This window comes from Lactuca sativa, chromosome 6, assembly GCF_002870075.4.
Source record: "Lactuca sativa cultivar Salinas chromosome 6, Lsat_Salinas_v11, whole genome shotgun sequence".
In the NCBI taxonomy this organism is placed as follows: Eukaryota; Viridiplantae; Streptophyta; class Magnoliopsida; order Asterales; family Asteraceae; genus Lactuca; species Lactuca sativa.
In genome coordinates this window covers 62,079,225-62,103,026 of record NC_056628.2, presented here as the reverse complement: position 1 = coordinate 62,103,026, position 23,802 = coordinate 62,079,225, and the positions used below count along the sequence as shown (strand labels likewise).

Below are 23,802 nucleotides of genomic sequence, written 5' to 3'. Positions count from 1 at the left end.
CCTCCTATATATATGGATCCCTTATGACCCAAAAACGTGGCTAAGCATCCTTCTAGGGTTTCACACGTTGTAGGGAAGCCTCCATCCTCTCTCCTTCTCATCCTCTTGCTCTTGGTGTTTGTGAACCATTAGAGGAGTGACATTTGTGACTCTAAGCTTTTTAAAGTCAATACAAGGAGGAATTGGATTGTTATTGCTACATAACAATCAAGGTAATGTCTTAAACCCATTCTTATGTTAATATGATTACTTGTATGCTAGAATTAGGGTTTATAGTCTTGGATAACTTGCATGTACAATAGAGAAACCTAGATCCAAGCATTAGGGTTTGTATGAGCACATAGGATGTTCTTATGACCAAAACCCATCAGTGGTATCAGAGACTAGATTGGTTTCTTTTGTATTGATGCTTTGTATGATTGAAAATTTGATTTTTGTGTTTCTGGGGGCTGGACTCGCCGATTCCATAGATGAACTCGCCGAGTTCATGCTGACTCGACGAGTCCATTCCTAACTCGGCGAGTCGGCTGGTCAGATGGAGGGAAATCCAGGATTTCTTGCTGTTTTGCTTAAGGATAGTTGCCTTATCATATTAGATCAATATAAATCCGATTTTATGATATATTTGACTATATTCTTGATCTAATTAAAGATATTTATCAATTAATAAAATATTTGTTTCCTTATGTGATAATTGATTAATTATTTTGATTAAATTGGTAAATTGCTTTGCAAGAAATCATTAAATAAATCAAATATGGATAATTATGTGATTAAATGTTAACTTAGATTATTTGTTATTTGATACTTGTGCTTTGAAAAGTTTCATATTTTCCCCTTTAGGTTTTACAGTTTAAATTTAAACCCAAAAGTTTTGTTGTTTTGAAATTTAAATAGTTAAAACCCTAATGTTTTGAAAAAGGTTTCAAAACTTGCTCTCAAGTTTTGGAATTTAAATTTTGATTAATAGTTTAATTTTGATGTATATTTAAATTCTAAACCCTAATGTTTTGAAATGTTTCAAAACTTGCCCTCAAGTTTTGGAATTTAAAAGTTGATTAAAGGTTTAATTAGGAATGTTAAATTCTAAAACCCTAGTAATGTTTTGAAAATTTCAAATCACACCCTTATGGTTTTATTAATTAATTAAGGTGTATAATTAAAAGAAGTTTAATAAATCCATAAAAATTTAGGTTTACAATTTAATTGAATTAAAAGTATAATTGTTAAATTTAACCACCTAGTATTTTAAAAGTGTAAAATACACCCTATACTATATATAACATTAAAAGTCTAAAATTATATATATGTATGAATAAAAGTCAGTCTTACCGTTAGTAGGCCTCATTCACGAAGCTGGTCTATAAGGGGTGTTTTAGGAAATTGCCTATAAAATGGCAATTGAATGGGTATCCACTCTTACCCACCGCACTCTTGACTAGTGGAGGGTCGTTAGCCGAATGGGTTGGATAGGACAAAACCTTCCATTATAAGTATAATGAAATATAAAAGTAACTAAATGTTTTACAAATTCCCAATCTTAGTTACTTAGGCAAAAGTGAATTGATGCAATTCCATGAAATTACACTTTGTGCCCTTGCGAAGACATTAGTGGAGCGTGTGTGGTTTACCGGCACACTAAATGGTTCTAAGAAAAGGTAGCAAAGGGTGACTCAATGTTTGTCATAGTTCGGTGAAGCGTGTGTGGTTTACCGGCACATCGAATAGATGACTGTAACATGTGAGGGCACCATGTAAGTTTGCGTGGTTATTCACACCCGCTTTGTGATCCTCGGCATCCCAGTCACAAACTAGAGGGGTATATCGAGATTTAAACATGCCATTGAAAGTTCAATGAATCTCAAAGGATCTAGGAGTTTTCATAGATTTAAAACATAAATTTCTTTTTTCGTTTTCATGGTGGAAATTAGTGAATCATCATTCACTTACCTTCAAATATTCTGCAATTAGGGTTACGGCATCCCTCTCCCGAGTTGTGGAATATTGTGTTGTGTCCTAGCCTTAGTATCTCATTTGGGTGATTTACTAAGGACGCAATCAATCAACTAACTTGAATTTGTTTCTCCCTTTTTGTAGATGTCTAACTTCGACAACTATGGTCTTCCCAAATCTCGTGGAACAAGCATTTCACATGAAGATGGTATTCCACGATTCGATCGAGGAACAAGAAATCATGCTTCAGTTCCTCCACCTCCTCCAATTGTTCTCCCTAACCCACAAGATCGAAGAATTGAAAGGTTCAATATCACTAAAGCCCTATTGGAAATGAAACATGAAGATGGTAAACCCGTGTGTGCCCACGTTCTAGGAATGAAATCACACATTGATAGGTTGATAATGCTGGGTGTGTCATTCCCGGATGAGTTGGCTGTGAATTGGGTTTTGCAGTCACTTCATGAATCATATAATGAGTTCAAAAGAAAGTATTATATGATGGATCATGACGACAACCTCATTGACCTAAGTTACAGGCTCATTGATTCTTAATACATGATGTGATAAGATTGCATTTGAATGTTTTGCAGGATCGGTGAAAAGAAAGGAAGCTTGGTGAAAGAGCAAGATGCATCTAATCACAAGGAATGGATCTTGATTACATGGACTTGAAGATTAGATATGATAGAGTTGTTAGAAATTTTCCTTTTGAAATACATAGTTTTCAATGGATTTTGCATTGTAAGGACAAATGTTTTCCGCTGCTTTTATAAATAAAATAAATTTTGGTTTGACTTATTTATTTATTTGTTTATTTCCTTGCAATGAAATCGTTATGAAAATTGGTGTTTAGATATTTCTACAACAAATGGATATGATTCTTATTTATGGTGTTTATGGAAAAGTCGAGAATTTACCAAATAGGGAGAGTTTCTTATCGCCCAAGTTTCAATTGGACAAAAATTTGGAATCATGCAACTTGCTTGCACGAAGAATGAGAAATTTCATATTTGGAAATTAGACTAATTCATTGACAAAGTGTCAAGTGAAGGACTAGGAGATCAAGCACACAAAGTTGTGTGTTGATCAAGTTCACCATAAGAGTAACAAAGATATTCGTCATGATTTACTAAAGGTTTAGTAAATATGATTATACTTATAAGATTAAGTGTAATTCGGAATTGATTAAAAAGGTTTAAATCAATAGCAAAACGAATAAGAAGAATCAAGTAGGCAGAAAGATAAAAGTTTATCCATTCTAAGAAGAGGGGAGAGTACCTTTTATACTTTATAATAGGTCTTAATGATTAAGAACCATATCTCAATTGATCCTCTAATTGAGTCTTAGTACAATTGTATGTTTAAGAAGAGGAATCAAGGATTGAAGAAATGGTTAAATCAAAAAGTCAATCATACTTCGTTCCAATAACAAGTCTTAAAGTTAAGATTGTGGCAATAAGTTACAAGTATTAAGAAGGTTTTTGACATTCATCAAATGTGGAAAGTTGTGATGTCTTGGATAAGACAAATACCAACTAGGACCATTTTATGAAGTGTTATGTTTTGATAAAAACTACACTAAGTCTTAAATATTTGGTTGTCAAGAAATGTTTATTGACAAGAGAATTTTATATGTCAAGGAGTCAATGGGAGTCTTAATTGTCTTGAAAGGTTTCAAGAACAAATCAAATAAACCATATGGATCATCACTAGCACACGAGTTGAGGTTTACTACCTATCGTGTTGACACAATTTTGTTTTCTATGACATTCCAATTGAGTTAATTGTGCATATGAGTCCTTTAAGTTCTCGTTTGAATGCATAAAAGGCAAGGACCTTAATCAATGGAAAGTACTTTGATAGACAAAGGTGAACTGCTTAACCACTTGGAAGACATGGTGGGCAGCTGTGCTACCATAAGGCAAGAAATCAAGATTAAGAAAGTTCGGTCCATATGAGTTTGAATTTGTCATAAACTTTGGTTTTAACAAATTCACATGGTTAGGAACACATACACCGTTTAAATCTAAGTGTCATAAGATTTCCTCCTTCATGAAAATGATTGTGAGGAAATGATTTCACTAAGAAAGATTTTAAAAAGATAGTGATTGTAAAATTACATTCTCAAATTCGATTATGGTTACGGTATCCCTTTCCATGATTTGAGTTGTGAGGTTTGGCAATTAGTCTTAATTTTTTAGACACACATATGAACTATCTAAGGCAAAGGTGTATAAGTTCAAGAAGCTTTGATAAAAGATTATCAAAGCACTAAGTATTAGAAACATTGACTTAAGAAATTCAATAGGTATTGTTTTTCTAAAAGTTAAGATGTTTATGAATACATGTCGAAGCTAGTGGGAGCATAAGTGTTATGTTTTATAATAATCATCATGATAGTGGGAGCATAAATGTTATGATTGTATGATTGTTAAGGCCAATATTGCAAGTTAGCAATATTAATTATAGAAAACAAGAGTTATACTTTGCAAAGTAGTAAGGATGTAAAGTTGTTTTGCTATAATTAAGGGAGAGAATATTATGCTTTATTTCAAATCTAAAGGCTTAGGTTGTGGAATGTTAATAAATTTAGTCAAAGGTACATAGTGTGTTCTCAATTTTTTGACTATGATTATGGCATTCCTCTTCATAGTTCGAATTTTGAGAACATAACAAATAAAATATTATGGAAGAAGATTGATAAAGTATCATATCTTTATGCAAGACATTATGCATCGTGTCCCATACGCTTCGGGTATAGGATCGATTGCAAATGCTATAACATTTGACCATTCTAAAATTTTTAAATGTCTAGCGCATTTAGAGGGAAAAAGGACAAGAATCGGTTTTGACTAAGATAATTAGACAACTATCAAAGGACAATCCAAAGTTCGCCGAGGATTGGTCGCTTGTGAGTAGTTGGAAGCATGATATTGGATGGACCATATTGACATTATTTTTTCATAGATAAGATTCTATTGAGAATGAGTTGTCATATGGTAAGTATGGAAAGTTTTCCATATTGGGAATTGAATATTGAAAATCTATGTCTAGATTAGAAACTTTTATGCAAAAGGATGTTCAAAGGAACGTACCTTGAGTGAGAGACATCATATCTATGGAATTATATTGTAACAATCTCCGATAGAGGACTTTGTAATATCATTGGCAATAGTCTTTGTGACTTTGGTGCAGTGACATTACGAAAGGATCATTGCATAAATTGTTAGAATCTAGCATATTCTATAAGTAGCAAGAATTTGATATTCTTTCAATTATGAAAAAAAGGATTTGGAGTTGTGAAATGAGAATGATTGGAAATGTGTTCAATTTGATCTATTTCACAAAGTAAGAACCATAGGTAAACATTGTGTGCATGCTAATAGCATGGGACAAGTGTAATAATTCAAGTAAGAAGTTGATTACCCGAAAAAATAATGAGTAATCGATATGGTGATAAATAAAAGGTGTTTTATTTATGCTCAAAGGGTTGAGGCCATATGGGATTAGTATTATTCTTGTGTTTCACTTTGCATGTTTTGACTTCCTGAATAATTTAATTGGTTAAGAACAGTCAAATAATTCGAACGGGCCACAGTCGTTCATATGTTGGAAGTAGGTATGAATGAAGACTGTCATGAATTGGTGTGTGGAATGTCTAAAAGAGTATTAGACATAAGCAAATGTTTGTTGCAACGTTCATGAGTGCTTACGAATATGATTTGAGCATTAGATTAAACGCACGCTCACTTGGATCACTCCATGAATTGTATCACGAGTGATTGGTGAGATGATAACATCTTATATTCTTGAAACCGAGATATGTGAGTTGTATCTTGCAAATCGGTTGCACATTGATAATATGTAAACGCACCAGTAACTTGGTGTCATAAAACATATTGTTGTGTGTGATTCGGTGAGTGAGTACAAGCGAGCATTGAATCAAAGTTTATCCGTTCCTTTTATCCCAAGTAGGATAAAAGCGATATCTTTGGGCCCCTCGATGATTTTGTGATGACAAACGTAAATGCTCGGCCGGGCTAGGGCTAATTTGATTTGTTCAATTAGTCAGTCGTCATAAATCGGAAATCGAGAAATAGTACAAAGAGAATGATTTGAAATCATATCTCATACGATATCTAGAATGGAGGAATATATGATCCCTTATCTAAAGGACACGCGTATCTGATAAGATCAGAGTTGACAGCGGCTTTGGAAAGCTACGATTGCAGACCAGGATCTGAAGTCTTACGCATAATAGTTATTAGACTTATCCAAGTGGGAGACTGTTGGATTAGTGTCTAAGTCTATAACTATTTTGGTACGTACTTGACCCGATGGTGCATGGTCCTTTTGGGTTGCCTTCACCAAAGCAACTTGATAGGATGAATTATGGAGAGAAATGATTAAATATGATTTATTAATATATTATGAGAATAATATATTAAAGGAGAAATCATATTGTTTAATTAATATTAGTCAATAATTAATTGGTAATTAGTTTTGTGACTTAAAGAGATTAATTAAACTTAAGGGACTGGAATTGTAATTATAAGATAATTGCAATTTGGGCTATGGATTGCCTTATATTAAGGAGTGGACGAATTCTATGGAAAGCCCATGAGGAAATCGTCCAAGGCCTTAAGGAAAGGAATCTATGGGTTGCTTAGGGCTTAAGCATCCAATTTAGGGTTTCCTTGTTAGATAACCCTAATAGCCTCCTATATATATATGGATCTCTTATGACCCAAAAACGTGGCTAAGCATCCTTCTAGGGTTTCACACGTTTTAGGGCAGCCTCCATCCTCTATCCTTTTCATCCTCTTGCTCTTGGTGTTTGTGAATCATTAGTGGAGTGACATTGTGACTCTAAGCTTTCTAAAGTCAATACAAGGAGGAACTGGATTGTTATTGCTACATAACAATCAAGGTAACGTCTTAAACCGATTCTTATGTAAATATGATTACTTGTATGCAAGAATTAGGGTTTATAGTCTTGGATAACTTGCATGTACAATAGAGAAACCTAGATCCAAGCATTAGGGTTTGTATGAGCACATATGATGTTCTTATGACCAAAACCCATCATAAAAAACGTATAAGAATATGTAAAGTACTTAAAAATAACTATAAATAAGTAAAAAATATGTTTATACATTTAAAATACATAAACATCTATATAAAATACATAATCCCTAATGTTTAAAGAATAACACATAAAAATAAATAAAAAATGCTAAAAAATACATATAAATACATTAAAAAATACTTTAAAATTTTAAAACACATAAAAATTGTAAACATATACATATAAAAACTTTAAAAATTACATAAATACGAAAAAAAAAAATACGTAATACATATATTAATAAGACATAAAATATGTAAAATACTTAAAAATACATATAAATATATAAAAAAATTGCTTATACATTTGAAATGCATAAAAATACATAAACATATACATATAAAAACTTAAAAAAGTACATAAATACATAAAAATAGATATATAATAGGTAAAAAATTATGTTTATACATTATATACTAGTTTATAACCCGTGGGAACAACGGTTATAAAATTAATTAAACTTTCATAGTAAAAACTCAAAATTAATAATCAGTTATTTTAAATAAATTATTAATTAAAATATATATTTTTAGTTATATAAATTATAATCGATGATATAAATAGGGAGAATTTCATATATGCCCTTCTTAAACATCAAAATATCATATTTACCCAAGTTAATTTCTAAATATCATATATATCCTTCATAAAATTTATAAATATTATATTTACCATTCATAAAATTTCAAAATATCATATATGTCATTTTTAAAAATCAAAATATCATATATGCCCTTCTTAAATATCCAAATATCGTATATGCACTTTTTAAACATCAAATATCAATGGTAATATCTAAAATATCCTTCATCTACAACAAAAAAACTAAACAATCAAAATATAGATTCCATAGAAAGGATTGAAGATGAATATTTTTGTTTGTCAAGAGGACGACATTCAACAATTTAGATGTTCACATTCCATTATCATAGACGTAAGGATAATATCGTTAAATTTTTTAATTATTATAGTAATTTTAAGTTTTAAAAAATGATTATACAATATTAAAAACATTATAAAAAAGGATTTGGGCAAATATGATATTTTGAAGGTTTATGAAGGGTAAATATGATATTAAGAAATTAAACTGGGCAAATATGATATTTTGAGGTTTAAGAGGGGCATATATGAAATTCTCCCATTTAAATAAATACGTGACTTTATAATTTCTATTAATTTTATTATAATTATAGTTATAATGTTATTTAATTTAATTTAATTTAATTAGAGTGAAAAATTTTAAATTTTGAAATTTGAAATGGATAACCAAAATATTGACATGTGACATAACATTAATTATGAGGCCTAATAATGTGACACGTGGCAAAAGGACAATCAACTTATTCTTTTATTACACTACTAGAAACATGGGTTTTAGAGACGAAAGTATCCGTCGCTATTCCGTCGCTAAATGTTGTTTGCGATGGATCAGTGACAGACTCACTCCATAGGTAATTAATAGGTGGCTAATTTCTCAGCGAGGGTTTTAGCGACGGCGAGGTTTTTCCTTGCGACAGATGTAGCGACAGAATATCCGTCGCTAAATGTCACTCAACACATTTACTCAGGGCATTAGCGACAAAATTTGATAAAGTCATTCCGTCGCTTTTCTGTCGCAAAATTTCAGTGATCAGTTTTTTTCCGTAGCAAATCCCTTGCAAAATTCATATATTGATTTCTTTTTTTTTCGTCACTAATCTGTCGCAAACTTTAGACATGGTTTTTTTCCATAGCTAATCCCTTGCAAAATTTATACATTAATTTTTTTTTGTTCCGTCGCTGATCCATCGCAAACTTTAGACATGATATTTTTTCCGTAGCTAATCCCTCGCAAAATTGATGCATTAAAATACTTTTTTTATTCTCACCAATCCGACGCGAACTTGTAATATCATTTTTTTATTATGATTCTAAAAGAAAAAAATACTACAATCATCAAATTTTATACTAAAAAACATCAAATAACAATGCAACCAAACATTACAATACCAAAACTATCAAAGTTTACCAAAGTATCATTCAAAAAACATCCAAAACCAAAACTATCCATATAACATCAAACTCCTAAAGGTTTAACTTCAAAATAACATTTTAGCACCAAGAAATCCAAAATATGCATCGGGAAATGAGTTTTCACAAAACATAATTTCAAAATAACATTTTAGATGCTCTCTTCATTTCATGTCCATCCAATCATCTTTGGTTCACATTCCTATAAAACATTATTCAAAACAATCAAAAGTATCAAATACAAAAGGTTAACAAGTCATTCAAAAACATCAAATACTAATGGTTAACATATTTTGCAAGGTTGCATACATCTTCTCCATTGCTTCATATTTTGCATCAATTTGTTGTTGTTTGACATCTATTGCTGCAGCTTTCGCATCCATTTCCTCACGCATTTGTTGATGTTTAGCTTCCATTTCTACAATTTTAGCATCCATTTCCCCACGCATCTCGTTTCGTACACGTTCATAGACAACCTAAAGTACAATGCCATGATAGGAAACTTTGTAAGTACAATGCCATGATAGGAAAATTTGTAAGTACAATACCATGATAGGAAACTTTATAAGTACAATGCCATGATAGGAAACTTTGTAAGTACAATACCATGATAGGAAACTTTATAAGTACAATGCCATGATAGGAAACTTTGTAAGTACAATACCATGATAGGAAATTTTTATAAAGTACCTCTTGGGATGTTATTGTACTAGATGTTCCTTCCAAAAAGCTCGCTGGATCAGACACAGATCCGAATCCATATATTCTTCCTTTCTTGACTCCTCCGGAAACATCACACCATGTTTCATTATCCAAGAGGGGGTGGCAACTAGTATCATCACCAAACTTAGCCACCATAGCACTTTCATAAGCCTCCTATTATAGCAAAAAAAATATGAAACAACAGAAACATGAAATAAGGAATAGAATGGTTCATTCCATTCCATTAAATTCATAATTAAGGAATGGAATGAACTACTTCATAAGCCTCCTCTTAATTAATACTCAAACATTTTATAAAGTTGATTACTACTTACAAAATACTTAATTACAACTAGGCAGAGGATAAAACATTTAGAGATAATAATTTGTTTCTTTTCTTTTGTAAGTTGATTACTACTCACGAAAGATTTGTTTTTTGACAATTTTTTGCTTTAACAAAGTCATTAACCCGAGTAGTAGGAAGTTTTGTTTCCTAAAAAAGAATTGAAAATACCTTAACTTTAGCTGCCTTTGGTGTAATGTACTCTTGAGTAGACCGTTTAGTGTGCAACCTTGCATAAAGTTCAACTCCTGTAGGAGGGCGTTTAAGTGTTGCTTGCTACAAAATCCATTAGTAATACATTAAAAAACAAAACAAAAACTCAATAGTCTAAGTGGAAACTAAGGTGAGATGCAAACATCTTACCATTCTTTTCTTATGTTGATGAATAGATATAGAACCCCTGTATGTTTGGAAACAGAGCCATCTTCTAATTTATTTCTGTTATTTTTTCCTGATTGTGATAAACGTTTCCATTTGGATGTGGTCCACACTTCATTGATCATTTTTTCCCAATACTCCTTTTTAATCCAATTTGGGTGATAGTCCTTTAGCAAATTTAAATCACCTTCTAGTGAGGCATTCACATTTGCAGCTTTGGCAAGTTTTAAAGATTCTTCACGTGCTCTTCGCATTATGTCAGGAAATCGTTTCTTCATACAGTCTTCCCATACCTTGCGAGCAAGAACATCAGTCGCTTCGGGCCAGACATACAAACCCTACATGTAGATCACGCATACAGTTATCTTTTCCATTTTACACCAAGTTTTACTTTGATAAATCATAAAAATAATAAGTACAAACCTTGAAGTGTTCCCACATTGCATCACGATGTTCTTTGTCAACCTTCTTCCATGAGGTCCATGGGCCGTCAAACATCGTCTTCAGTATACATGCGATGGCTCTGATCACTGAAATCTGATTCGTAAATCTTGCAAAAAATAAATAATTAAAAAATTAGCATTAGTATTATCATTAACAAGTAAATTCATTTTCATAAACAATTGTAAAATTAACATTAGTACTCCTTTTCAGAATCGACTTCAATGAACTTCCTTTTTGATGGGTTACTTGGAACTTGTTCCAAGATGTTTGATCCTCTAACTGAAGAAGAAGGTTGACTTTCTGCATTATTGTGTGATTCAGATGCATTTCTATCTCTAGCATCACGACCACCAATGTGACTACCACTACGACCACCACCACGGGCTCCTCGTGGCGCCATTAGTCAAAAAATAACCCTTAAAATCAAGAATTAATAAACTATTGGTTAGAACAAGTATGTATTATAATAGAAAATTTTAGAAGTAAGAGAAGGTAACATGCTATAATACACAAATAAATGAAAGTGCAATGTATATAAAAAAAGAAAACGATCATTTTAGCTAAAAAGTTATTGATAAGGTCCATTAGGCAATATATAGTTCCAAATACATTGTTTCATTCCACATTTTTAGTAATTACTCATCATTAGAATTATCATCACATATGTTGTCTTCATCTTCAATATCATCTTGGGATGAATCATCCAAGTTATCATCAACTTCTTCATCCTCTTCTCTCTCAATGTCATTGTCATTAACTTCTTCTATTTCTCCTTCAATTACATGAGAAAGGGGTCCTGCCACCTCATTTGCACCGCTACTTGTAGAAGGTAAAATTGCTTCACTTTCTTGAAAGAATTGGTCCTCTTCATTCTCATCATCATCTTCTTCAATAACACATTGTCGTAGATCATATACACCCCTTGGTTTCGTCTTGACGACAGCCCACCAATCTTTCAAATCCTTCATTGCAGGATATGGTGCATAATACACTTGTTCTGCTTGTGACGCTAGGATAAACGGATCTTCATTTCTTAGCCTTGATTTGTATTTAATATCAACCAAATTATGCTTTCGATCCACACGTACCCCTTCAGTAGGGTTAAACCATATACACTTGAACAATACTACGATGCAACGCCCTATGCCTTAATATTCTACTTCTAAGACCTCATCCAACAACCCATAATAGTCACACTCAGTCTCATTGTAACAAGTCCCTCTTACACATACACCACTATTGTGTGTAACCCTTCCATCACCATATTTTTCAGTATGAAACTTGTAACCATTGACAAAGTATCCTTTATAGGACCTAACATGTCGTAATGGTCCTCGTGCAAGGCATTTCAGATGTTGACTGATATCATTTGATTGTTGAAAAACCTACATTGATAAATTCATTTGTTAACTAATTCACGGGGAAGACACTTTGGTAATACAAAATTTTCCGTATCATACTCACATGATCTTTAAACCACTTAGCAAAGTGTTGATCCCTAAACCTTTCAAATGCTCCATCATCCATATCAGGTTGGCTTTGGATCACATAATTTTCAAACAACCTTAAAAAATAACAAACATTTTAGAGATTCACGATATCAAGGAAAAATAAATAACTTGACATACCTTAAAAAAGGTAGAACCTCAACACAATTGATCAAGATGTAATTATGAGCAATACGCATCTCATCATCTGTCAAAGGCCTCCGTTGGCCACTTTTTTCGAATAATCTTCGAGATGGAACTTTGAAAATGCTTAATCGAGAGTCGACCATGGTATAACTAGGAATGTCTGGGGCAAAATTACGCGACTCACGATTCAACCGGGTTTCAATTGTAGGCAAAAAGTATTGTGAGCAAAAAGTCGATATTTCTCCAATCATGTAAGCCTCAACAATGGACCCCTCAACCTTCGCATGGTTTTTTTATCTTTCTTTTCATTGATCCCAACTTCCTAAAAAGATGTTGGAAAAGACTTATTAGAAATTCCATAGGTTTTATGGTAGAATATTTTGTATGGTGAAAAAAATTTACCTTTCATAAAGATACATCCACCTATATTGAACCGGACCACCAAGCATAGCTTCTCGAGCTAAGTGGATAACAAGATGCTCCATTGAATCAAAGAATCCAGGTGGAAATATTTTTTCCAACTTGCAAATGGTTTCAACAATAGTAGTTTGCAAGCGTTGTAAGTCATCTACGCGTAACACCCTTGAACATATTACACGAAAGAATGTACACAACTCTGTAATTGCATCCCATGTTGAATTTGGCACCATACCTCTTAGAGAAATAGGCAACAATCTTTGAAGAAATACATGGCACTCGTGACTCTTGAATTTGTAAAAGCTATTATCATCTACATTAACGCACCCCCCCAAGTTTGAGGCGTATCCGTCCGGGAATTTAAGTTTAATCAACCATTGGCATATTTTAGCTACTTGTTCTTTCCTCAAAGCAAACGATGCTCTCTTTTTCATGTCCTTATTTCCCTTCTTCCATGTATGCCATTGCACTCGATTGCAATACATTTCTATATCTTTTCTTGCATTCATGTTGTCTTTGCTTTTCGGAGTGTCCATCACGGTGTTAAAAAGATTTTCAAACACATTTGTCTCAATGTGCATGGGATCAAGGTTATGTCGTATTAACAACTTCCGCCAATATGGTAGCTCCCAAAAGATGCTCCTCTTAACCCAATTATGAGTAATCCCGAAACCAGGCAATTTTGCATTCTTCGCTCTAAAAGGTTTGCCTTCATAAACAGTTGGAAAGTGTCGTACTTGCTCCCAAATCTGATCAGCGGTTAATATTGGTGGGGGGCTAGATCTCTCAACCTTATTAGCCAAAAATCCTGTTTTGTCACCCCTATATGTGTGTTGTTCAGGTAAAAATTTTCGATGGCAGTCAAACCAACATGGTTTACTACCATGGTGTAACCGAAACGACCCCGACTCACCCATACAATACGGACATGCTAACTTGCCATGTGTGCTCCATCCCGATAACATTGCATAAGCCGGAAAGTCACTAACTGTCCAAAGAAGTATAGCTTTCATTGTGAAATTGCATTTAGTCGAAGCATCATAAGTGACAACACCGTCTGTATATAGCATCTTTAACTCGTCAATTAGCGGCCTGAGAAACACATCTATATTTTGACCTGGGTTCTTTTTTCCAGGAATAACTATGCTTAGCTGAACATATGGTTCTTTTAATCACATCCAAGGAGGCAAGTTATAAATTGAAAGGAAAACAGGCCAACATGAATACGGGGTTGTATTTGAGTTATTTGGACTGAACCCATCGGTGCATAGCCCAAGGCGAACATTACGTGGTTCACTTGAAAATTCTTGATGGGTTGAGTCGAAATGCTTCCAAGCCTCACCATCACTTGGATGGACCATCAAACCCGGTTCTGTTTGATGTTCATAGTGCCATGTCATTTGTTTTGCCGTCTTTTTTGTCAAATACAACCTTTGGAGTCTAGGAGCAATCGGCAAGTACCTCATAACCAGATATGGCAGTCTGCCACTCTTGTACCGATCATGATCACACACTCGACACTTAGTCAAATCAGAATCTGCCCCATAGAATATCATGCAATGGTTTTTGCAAGCATGGATCTTTTTTTCTGGGAGTCTAACTATTTTCAAAAGCTTCTTCGTCTCATAGAAGTTCTCAACTAGTTTCTCACCTTTGGGTAGCATCCGCTTAATTATAGGAAGTATGTGATCATAGGCAGCCTCAGATATATTGTATTCTAACTTCCAATGCAACAACTCTGTTGCAGCTTGTAATTTTGAATAATTTTCACATCCATCCCACAAAGGTTCATCAGCGTCTTCCAACATATCATAGAACCCCTTGGCAGTTGGATTCGGGCGTTCCTCCATTACATCCATCAACATTTGTGTACACCCATTAACATCATCATCATCATCATCATCTTCCATCGGATCCTGCATCGGATTAGAAGATTCTTCCTCATGCTGAGATATCGTATTTCTTTCACCATGTGCCCACCAAGTTATGTAATTAGGAGTGAAACCATTTTGTAACAAGTGAAGCTCTACATCACCTCTTGTTTTATAATACATGTTCTTGCATTTAAAACAAGGACATCTAATATAATCCCCATCAACGGTTGCTTCATTCGAAAAAGCAACATCCAGAAATCCTTTGACGGATGCATGATATGTTGTGCTAAGATACCCATGATCTAACCTTTTGTACATCCAGTCTCTATCACTACGTGTTGACATAATGACTAGCTACAACCAAATATATAACTACTATTTAGAAATTAGATAATGCAATCATATCCACATTACTAAAAGCATCCTTGGAAACTACAATTATACAATATGAAATACTTATTTTTATTATAACTATGCAATCATATTCCAAAAACTATAGCGACTAAAAATGTAATTTTGGAAAATTAAAACTACAAGGACAAGAATTGTAATTCCTGCAAACTAAAAGCTTCAGGGACCAAAAAGATAATTCTGGAAAACTAGAACTATAGGGACCAAAAGTGTCTTGCTTATTTCCCTCTTTCATAGTGACCAAAATTGTAATTCCGGAAATTTAAAACTTCAGGGACCATAAATTTAACTTTTACAAATTAAAAACTACAGGGACTAAAAATGTAATTTTGTAAAAATAAACTACAAGGACCAGAAATGTAATTCCCACAAACTAAAAACTTTAGGGACCAAAAAGATAATTCTGGAAAACTAGAACTATAGGAACCAAAAGTGTCTTTTGCTTTAAACTACAGGGACCTAAAGTGTAATTCCTAAAATTTTAAGCTACAGGGACGAAAAATATAATTCCAGAATATTAAAACTACAGGGACCTAAAGTGTCATTTGCATATCTTTTGTTATCTAACGTAATACTATACAATCTTTTCAAAAAAAATAATTTTTTATATATATTAATTTCTTGTACCTAATTTTAATTTCAACTAGTGGAGTGACCCATGCTTTGCATGGGTCAGAGGGTTTTAATTGGCTACCCATGAAGTTACAGGGAACAAAAGTGACAACTCCTGAAAATAATGGAGCAAAAGTTTTTAATTTATAAGGGGCTACAAATGTCAATAACAGAAATGCTGTGGCCAAACTCATAACCAAGAAAACTTAACTCTTCCTAAGTCATGTCACTTTTAATATGTACTGGGTTGTTTTTTTATTAGTCCACAAATCAATAACATCAATTCAATTCTTCATTTTAGGAAAGGGGATCACAAATCAATAAAGATATACAGTAAAAAAGAGAAGCAGATAACGGATAAAAAAAAAGGTTTTTATTATTATTAATTTTTTTTACCGCAGGCACTGTTGCTAAGGGTATTGGGATTTAATTATATGTTTAATCAAATATAAATCACAGTTCATATTATAAAGAATTTAGTTACAATGTGACTACCAACTTGATATAACATCTGATAAAAAAATAATCAACTGAAGAAAATGATGAGCTAGCAAAAATGCCTGCTTCACAAAAGAAGAAACTGAGGCAAAAACAGAGGAAGGCTGAAGCAAGGGCAAAAAAGGTATATTTTATTTTTATTCAACAAAAAGATGAAAACAACAAAGCCTTGTCCTCAAAGAATTACTCCTCAACTGTCACTTGGTGGTTCAATCATGGAAAATGCTAGCAATGGAAACACAAAAGTAAAGATAAACAATCGGGTGATTACTAAAACGGAGCTCAAAATGTTGAAGGTCAGTGTCCTTAAAAAAATGGTCAATATGTAACTTTCTTGAAATATGCAGTTTGTAGGGATCAATTACAAAGATTGCACTGATTTTTGGTTAGGTCCTGATGGATCAGATCTAGAAGAGGGACAGAAACAAGTAAAAGGGAATATGTGGGAAAAGGTTTGTAGCTTTTATATAAATATTTAAGGTCTTTGTACTTTTTTTTTTTTTTAATTCGGATGCTGACTAGGACAAATTGAGTTTCAGCCAGGAATCAAGATCAATCTTTTTATCAGGCCAAGACTCTTTACAAAATCCCATTTTTGGAAAATGAGCGTGAAGAACTCAAGTCTTTGATACAAAGAAACTTGTATCTTTATATAAGTATTTTGCTCGAGGGGCTTATAAAATTTGAAGAAGAATATTCAATACAAATCAGGAACAAACTAGTTGATCAACCTTGTACTTCAGGTATGATGAGTGGAATTGATAAAAAAAAAAAAAAAAAAAAAAAAAAGAAAAAAAAAAAGTTCAAGAATTAAATATCTACTTCAAATTTTCTATAATCTGAAGCTTCTTTATTCAGCTGCAGGGGGTTCGATTGAAAACATATAGACCTTAAGTACAAAACTGAAAAATTTCTTGGATTGGCTTCTTGAAATTGTGAGTATTCAGGGGTAGTGAGTATTCCAGATAAAAATACATGTTAATCAATATCATATAAGTAAATATCTAAATTTTAAACATCCAACACCAATAGGTGAAGCTGCGAAGGACCCTTTAGCTATCAAAAGGTACATTGACTATTATAATTTGTTAATCAATATCTATCATAATTTGTGTGTCAAAATTGTATATTAAAAGGTATATTGACTATTGTTAATTTATTTTATTATATTGAAAAAAAAACAATTCCAAAAAGTTCACTATCCATACTTGTCGTCAATAATAATAGCAAAATAAACAACTTCGTTTTCATTTTCATAGAATTTGTGGGGTACACCCAAGAAAAAGAAATGGTTGACCCACAAAAATTGACCATGAACTTGAATCCACATGTTTTAGACTTATAATTTTAAAATAGAATAACAAGAAAGAAGGTCAACCAATAGTTTTATAATATATAACATCTTTCATTAAATTAAATTATATTTAAACAATCTTCAACACACTGCTACTACGCGAGTTCTACACCTCCTTTGAATACTCCTCATCCTTCTTATCTAACAACCACAATCATCTCCAATTTATACGCAAACCCACATCATATTTTCTCTGAATGTGTTCTTTTGTGCTGAAAGGTACGCTGAAAGGTCATTTATTTTACATGGAGATTCGAAATGCTCTTATTTTGCTTATAAAAGTCTCAATTGTTACTAGAAAAAGTGGGATCAACCTTGAGAAAAGGGTAAATGCTAGTCAACCTTGAGATTATTTAATACCCTACATCAAGAAAGAATGGGAAATCCCACAAAAAGATTGGTTATTTCAGATAAACCCAAAGAAGAAGATTACTTTTATGCCAATCCAGAAGAGTGTTTGCAAAAATCAGAATCAGATGATGAACCTGTGAGCATCCTATAACAAGTCTTTCGGGGGGTATTTTGGTAATTTTCTATGAAGTAGAAGAAGAAGATTATGATTCTGTGCCCTTGAGAGGATCTGTGAAAATGTGTGGATGCAAGGGCATAAGATGAAACATGGTTTGATGAGAGATAGATGCATGAAGATGAGAGTGTTGGCTTCAAAATCTGTATATGCTGTTATTGCTCCTATGACAAGTACCACTGGCCTTAACATGGCTCCAAGTGAAGCAGCAACTGGCAGTAGAAGTCAACATCATGATTCAAGACCACATCAACTTCAAGACCTCATAAGGGAATAGCACTTATCAGAGAAACCACATCAACTTCAAGACCTCAAAAGGGAATAGGACTTATCAGAGAGACCACCTCCTAAATATGAAAGAGAATTGGGGAAAACCTAAAGGTTTTGACTACTGGTGTTCCTGAATCCTTAAATTCTCATAAATTGGATGACAAACTATGATGAATCAAGCCCTAAATCAAGTTCTAATTCTACCTTTCTAGGTTATTCATGTATATAATGCTGAGAGATAAGAGGGACATCGATTGAAAAAGAAAAAAATGAGAAATTAAACCCTAACAAAGTATATTGTGCAATTGAACTAAAACTAACCTAATAGGGATGAGATTTACCTGAATCCGAAAGCTAAGGAAGAATACTTTCAGCTTAAAAATGCGGAGGTTGCCGGAATCGGGTGAGTAGTGCCGTCATTGTCATCTGTTCAAACAGAGATTGTGAGATGGAAGTGGGTTAATAGATTAAAGGAACTTCTATGCCATCATCTGTTCAAAATTCATGTCCAGAGTCCAGAGGAAACGCGTACCAGAATTTTCAATGCATTTCGTGAAGATGGAACTGGGTTATGCCAATTTCAGCTAGAGATTGGCTATAGAAAAAAGAAAACGCGCGTACCCACAATATAGTTTCCGTCGATGTTCTCTCGCTAAATGCGTACCGGCTGGCACAATTTTTTATCCGTCGTTGAACCCTAGCTAAGGCCCTTCATTTTTCGACTGATTAGCGAGGGATAGTGGTGCATCGATAAATACTTGCGAGATCCATAGCTGATCCCTCGGTAAAGCCTCACTAATATTCCACTTGTTAAATAAATAAAATTACTATCAAAAACATATCAAAAACATGGTAGATCCGTCGTAATTCCCTAGCTATAAGTCTAAATTTTGCTAGAGAACAAATCCGTAGCAAAATCCATAGCTGAAACTCAAGTTTCTAGTAATGTTAGAATAATGATAAGTTTTGACGAAATTTGCAGACAAACCCCATTTATTTTGGAAAATTTAACGATTTTGTTCAATGATTTGCCGAACAGGTCAAAAGTGGCTAAAATGGATAAATTAGTCGGTTTTTTGGGTTTTTCTATTCAAAAAGTTACAAAGTCGGGACTTTTCTGTTCAAAAAGTAAAATTTAATACTTTATTAAAATCTTTTTTCCAAAATATTAGAATTTTTCTGGAGATTTTCCAGAATAAAATAATAAAAATAATATGATAAATTAATAAAAATAATAATTTTTTTTAATAAAAAAATTTCAATATTTTAGGTTAATTTACGAATCGGTCTCAAATTAATTTGTTACTCGTTCTAACAAGTAGAAAATTGTCATAATGCAACCCTTTGTCAGTTTTAGGACTTTTTGTAAAAACAAATTAATTTAGGACTAAACAAACTTTGGTTCAAAATTTTAGAACTTTTTTTGTAAAAGCCAATTAATTTGGAACTCGTCGCTTCCACTGTCGTCGAAGACGCCGCCTACCTTTGTCATCTTCTTGGTATTCCGTCAGGTAAATTATTGGTCATCACTAATATTCAACGCATTTCTTCCTTCATCCCTGTTTTCTATTTTTTCTGTTAAATGACTTTTCATTTGATTTTTGTTTGATTTTGTTTTTTCTTTTCTGTTGAATAGTGAGTTTATGTTTCTGTTTCTGCTCGAAATTTTTTGAATTAATATGATAAATTAGATTTGTTTCTGCTAAAACTTTTCTAACTGATTTCATAAAAATACTCATAGGATAGCATACACATAAATTGCTTAACAATGGAATGGGAATACGAGATTTATGAAATAGTTGTTGTTAATTTGGGGGTCAGTTCAATGTTTGCGTTAACATTCTTTAATAAAATTTTTTTGAATTAATATGTTTGTATTTAATAAAGGTTATGGTCAACATCACTTTAAAGTCTTTGAAAATATCACAAAGATCGGATAAGATATTGATAATATATGAAAGTTGTCAAGACTTGCAAGTCTTTGAACGACTAGTTAGGGGCAGTTTATTTCAAATCTTCATCTTTGATTTTTTCTTATAGTTTGGTTCTAATTTCAAGGGAATTAAATATTGTATCCCCGACACAATTAATTCAAGGCCACCCGTTTAGAATCAGTTATGCTCACAGTTGAGACTATATAAACACTCACGGGTGCAGTTCATATAGGCAGGCATCATTACAAACCAAAAATCACCAAGATTTTCATTTTTAATTAAATTATGAATCTTTGTGCTTCTATAGTTTTCTCACTTTTCTTGGTACTCCTTGTGACTGCAACTACCAGCCAATTGGTAGCAGTGGGAGAAGGAGGAGATGATAGAAATCGTGTTAATATGAAAAAGTGTTTGGATAATGAGAGACTTGCGCTCCTTCTCTTCAAAGCTCCCCTTCACGACACTTATGATACTCTCTCTACATGGAGATCTGACCAACATGACTGCTGTAAATGGAGTGGAGTTGAGTGCAGCAACCAAACTGGTCATGTCACAAAGCTTGAACTCAACAACTTCTTTTCACAGGATGGTCTTGGAGGTGAGATTAGCCATTCCTTGCTTAACTTAACCTACTTGAATCTTCTTGATCTTTCTGACAATTCATTTCATGGAACCATTCCCACTTTCATTGGTTCTTGACTCGATTAAGGTACCTTTCCCTTTCCTACAATTCTTTTCATGGAGCTATTCCCAGGTCCATTGGTTACTTGACCCAGTTAAGGCACCTTTCCTTTTCCAGTAACTCTCTTTATGGAACCATTCCTTCACAGTTTGGAAACCTCACCAACTTGCAATACCTTCATCTTGATTCTGCTGGAAGTTGTAGAGTTGAAAAGGTAGAGTGGTTGTCTCATCTCTCTCATTTGGAGGATCTGAGAATGGATGGGATTTCCCTTGCGAATGCAAATAATTGGGTAGGTGTAATTTCGAGTCTCCCAAAACTGTTGCGTTTAAGTTTAGGGAGATGTGAGCTGTCACAGGTTATGTATCCATATTCTTCTTTTCTCAACTCTTCTTCTTCTTCATCTATTCATACCCTTTATCTCAGTGACAACAATCTCACATCATCCATGTATCGTTGGTTGCTCCCATTAACCAGCAATAAGCTTAATGGACTTTATCTCTCTGATAATATGTTAGATGGGATACCCAAATATCTTGGTAACCTCTGTAGTCTGGAAACTTTATCCTTCTACAACTCTGCTGCTGTCAAATTTCCTGATTTTCTCAACAACTTGTCTGGATGCACATCCCTTTCATTACAAAAGTTGTCTGCTCAAGGAAGCCAATTTACAGGGCCACTGTCCGATGTGATCCAGAAGTTTGCATCCCTAGAATCTCTGTACCTATCTGATAATCAGTTAAATGGAAGTATAAGTGAGAAACTGTGGGAACTACCCAGGCTCCGAACTATTTACCTTTCTTCTAATAATCTTACAGTTCCTTCCCCAGATCACTTGTCAAACATCTCTTATATTCAGTATCTTGATCTGAGGTCTTGCAAGGTAGGGCCTCTCTTCCCCAAATGGATTCAGACACACAAAAATCTTACCTTTCTTGGCATTTCCAATACTGGAATTTCAGACACAACTCCTCTGGAGTTCTGGGACATGTGGCCTTCTCAATTAGAATATCTGAATCTCTCTTCCAACAACATTAGCGGGAAAGTACCAGATTTATCATCAAATTTTGCCAAATATTCAGAGATAGATTTGAGTTCCAACAACTTTTATGGTCCAATACCGAATGTTCCTTCCACCTTGTTCTTATTAAATCTTTCCAGAAACAAATTTTTTGGGGGAATCTCATTTGTATGCCAAATTGTTGATGGGTTCTTATCATTTCTTGACCTCTCTCATAACTCATTAATCGGACAACTCCCGGACTGTTTGTGGCGTTTCAAAGGACTACAAGTTCTTAATCTTGGACACAACAATCTCTTTGGACGGATTCCTCCCTCTGTTGGATCTTTGATACAACTCCAGGTGTTGTATTTATTCAAGAACAACTTCTCTGGAGAATTGCCTTTGTCCTTAAAAAATTGCACGGGTTTAATCTCGTTGAATTTGAGGGCCAACAAGTTTCTGGTAATGTGCCTGTCTGGATTGGGGAAAACTTATCAGGTTTGTATGTTCTTATCCTAAGATCAAACAACTTCATTGGAACCATCCCTTTACAGTTATGTCAGTTAGGTAATCTTCAAATTGTAGACCTGTCGATGAACAATCTTCATGGAACCATCCCCTCATGTTTGAGTAATCTTACGAGCATGGTTCACCAAGGAGGAATCTTACAAGATGTATACTTTCAAACAAGTATAAACAATATTGTATATGCATCAGGGATATATGTTGACCATGCAATGATTCAGTGGCAAGGAGGTGAACATGAATTCTTAAGTACTCTGAAATTGGTGAAGAGCATTGACCTGTCAAGCAACAACTTAACAGGACAAATCCCATATCAAATTACCAATCTTTCAGATTTGATTGCCCTGAATTTTTCAATGAATGCTCTATCTGGAGAGATTCCACAGCATATTGGTGAGATGAAAAAGCTTCTAACGGTGGATTTATCCAGAAACAATTTATCAGGGAGGATACCATCAAGCATGTCTCAGATGAGTTTATTGAATGACCTAGATTTGTCATTTAATAACTTGTCTGGAAGAATCCCAACCAGCACTCAACTCCAATCCTTTCAACCATCAAGATACAATGGAAATGCATGTCTATGTGGACCTCCTCTTACCAAAAGTTGTCCTCTAGATGAAGAATCAAAAGTACCACCTCTTATTGGTAAAGGTGAGGGTGATGGGGAAGACACAAATGATGAACTCTGGGGATGGTTTTATACTGGTGTGGGCATTGGTTTTGCTACTGGATTTTGGATAGCATGTGGCGCTTTACTTCTCAACCGTCGAGGGAGACGTGCATTTTTTCAATTTTATGACAGCTTCAAAGATTGGGTTTATGTGAAAGTGGTTGTGTTCGTTTCAAGTTTGCAAAAGGCTAGACACACGTAGTTTGTCATCTAGTTTTTATTTTTGATTTCTTATTTTCCAGTATGTAATGTAATGTAATTTGGTTGGAGTTTTTAAATCCCCCATATCAATATATTTGCCACCAACACCATGGGTGGCCATTTTCCCTGTTTTGTATGAAATAATATATCCTAAAAAAATCATACATTCTAGCATAAAAAAACACAATGAAAATTAGAGGCACACTAAAAAAATTGGAAACCGAACC

General features: G+C 33.6%; 4 protein-coding genes across 6 annotated transcripts; 1 reads left to right on the top strand and 3 right to left on the bottom strand.

Moving 5' to 3' along the window:
- Nucleotides 1-9,046: 9,046 nt before the first annotated feature.
- Nucleotides 9,047-19,282, bottom strand: LOC128126702 (uncharacterized). 2 transcript variants are annotated; one of them, XM_052764643.1, is made up of 8 exons: nucleotides 19,090-19,282; nucleotides 18,899-18,983; nucleotides 11,162-11,377; nucleotides 10,941-11,067; nucleotides 10,503-10,855; nucleotides 10,311-10,415; nucleotides 9,785-9,970; nucleotides 9,047-9,570 (listed from the first exon to the last, which is right to left on the bottom strand). In XM_052764643.1, the coding sequence occupies exons 3-7, from the start codon at nucleotides 11,359-11,361 to the stop codon at nucleotides 9,796-9,798; spliced, it is 960 nt and encodes a 319-aa protein (XP_052620603.1). In that variant the 5' UTR covers nucleotides 11,362-11,377; nucleotides 18,899-18,983; nucleotides 19,090-19,282; the 3' UTR covers nucleotides 9,047-9,570; nucleotides 9,785-9,795. The 2 variants fall into 2 exon arrangements, with proteins under 2 accessions (XP_052620603.1, XP_052620604.1); XM_052764644.1 differs by lacking the exons at nucleotides 18,899-18,983; nucleotides 19,090-19,282 and having other exon boundaries at nucleotides 11,162-11,510.
- LOC128126799 (uncharacterized) lies at nucleotides 11,597-11,929 on the bottom strand. The gene has a single exon (XM_052764925.1). The coding sequence runs from the start codon at nucleotides 11,927-11,929 to the stop codon at nucleotides 11,597-11,599; it is 333 nt and encodes a 110-aa protein (XP_052620885.1).
- LOC111882254 (uncharacterized) lies at nucleotides 11,626-14,284 on the bottom strand. 2 transcript variants are annotated; one of them, XR_008224761.1, is made up of 4 exons: nucleotides 12,998-14,284; nucleotides 12,590-12,917; nucleotides 12,426-12,525; nucleotides 11,626-12,346 (listed from the first exon to the last, which is right to left on the bottom strand). XR_008224761.1 is itself a non-coding variant. In XM_052764642.1 (4 exons), exons 2-4 carry the CDS (start codon nucleotides 12,844-12,846, stop codon nucleotides 12,110-12,112), a joined length of 594 nt encoding a protein of 197 aa, XP_052620602.1. In that variant the 5' UTR covers nucleotides 12,847-12,917; nucleotides 12,998-14,210; the 3' UTR covers nucleotides 11,626-12,109. The 2 variants fall into 2 exon arrangements, 1 of the variants encoding a protein (XP_052620602.1); XM_052764642.1 differs by having other exon boundaries at nucleotides 12,998-14,210.
- Nucleotides 19,283-21,429: 2,147 nt separating the features above from the next.
- On the top strand, nucleotides 21,430-23,576 carry LOC111897721 (receptor-like protein EIX2). Its single transcript, XM_052764924.1, has 2 exons — nucleotides 21,430-22,674; nucleotides 22,731-23,576. The coding sequence occupies exons 1-2, from the start codon at nucleotides 21,430-21,432 to the stop codon at nucleotides 23,574-23,576; spliced, it is 2,091 nt and encodes a 696-aa protein (XP_052620884.1).
- The last annotated feature ends 226 nt before the right edge of the window (nucleotides 23,577-23,802 follow it).

Excerpts from the sequence above, each read along its gene's own strand:
- LOC111882254 (XM_052764642.1), bottom strand. The coding sequence starts at position 12,846 with ATGATTGGAGAAATATCGACTTTTTGCTCACAATACTTTTTGCCTACA. Across the intron at positions 12,526-12,589 it reads GAGGTTCTACCTTTTTTAAG|GTTGTTTGAAAATTATGTGA; the intron begins GTATGTCAAGTT and ends TTATTTTTTAAG. Across the intron at positions 12,347-12,425 it reads CTAAGTGGTTTAAAGATCAT|GTTTTTCAACAATCAAATGA; the intron begins GTGAGTATGATA and ends TTATCAATGTAG.
- LOC111897721 (XM_052764924.1), top strand. The coding sequence starts at position 21,430 with ATGGATGGGATTTCCCTTGCGAATGCAAATAATTGGGTAGGTGTAATT. Across the intron at positions 22,675-22,730 it reads GATTGGGGAAAACTTATCAG|TTATGTCAGTTAGGTAATCT; the intron begins GTTTGTATGTTC and ends ATCCCTTTACAG.
- LOC128126702 (XM_052764643.1), bottom strand. The coding sequence starts at position 11,361 with ATGGCGCCACGAGGAGCCCGTGGTGGTGGTCGTAGTGGTAGTCACATT. Across the intron at positions 10,856-10,940 it reads CAATGTGGGAACACTTCAAG|GGTTTGTATGTCTGGCCCGA; the intron begins GTTTGTACTTAT and ends ATCTACATGTAG. Across the intron at positions 10,416-10,502 it reads ATCAACATAAGAAAAGAATG|CAAGCAACACTTAAACGCCC; the intron begins GTAAGATGTTTG and ends TGGATTTTGTAG.
- LOC128126799 (XM_052764925.1), bottom strand. The coding sequence starts at position 11,929 with ATGAAGGATTTGAAAGATTGGTGGGCTGTCGTCAAGACGAAACCAAGG.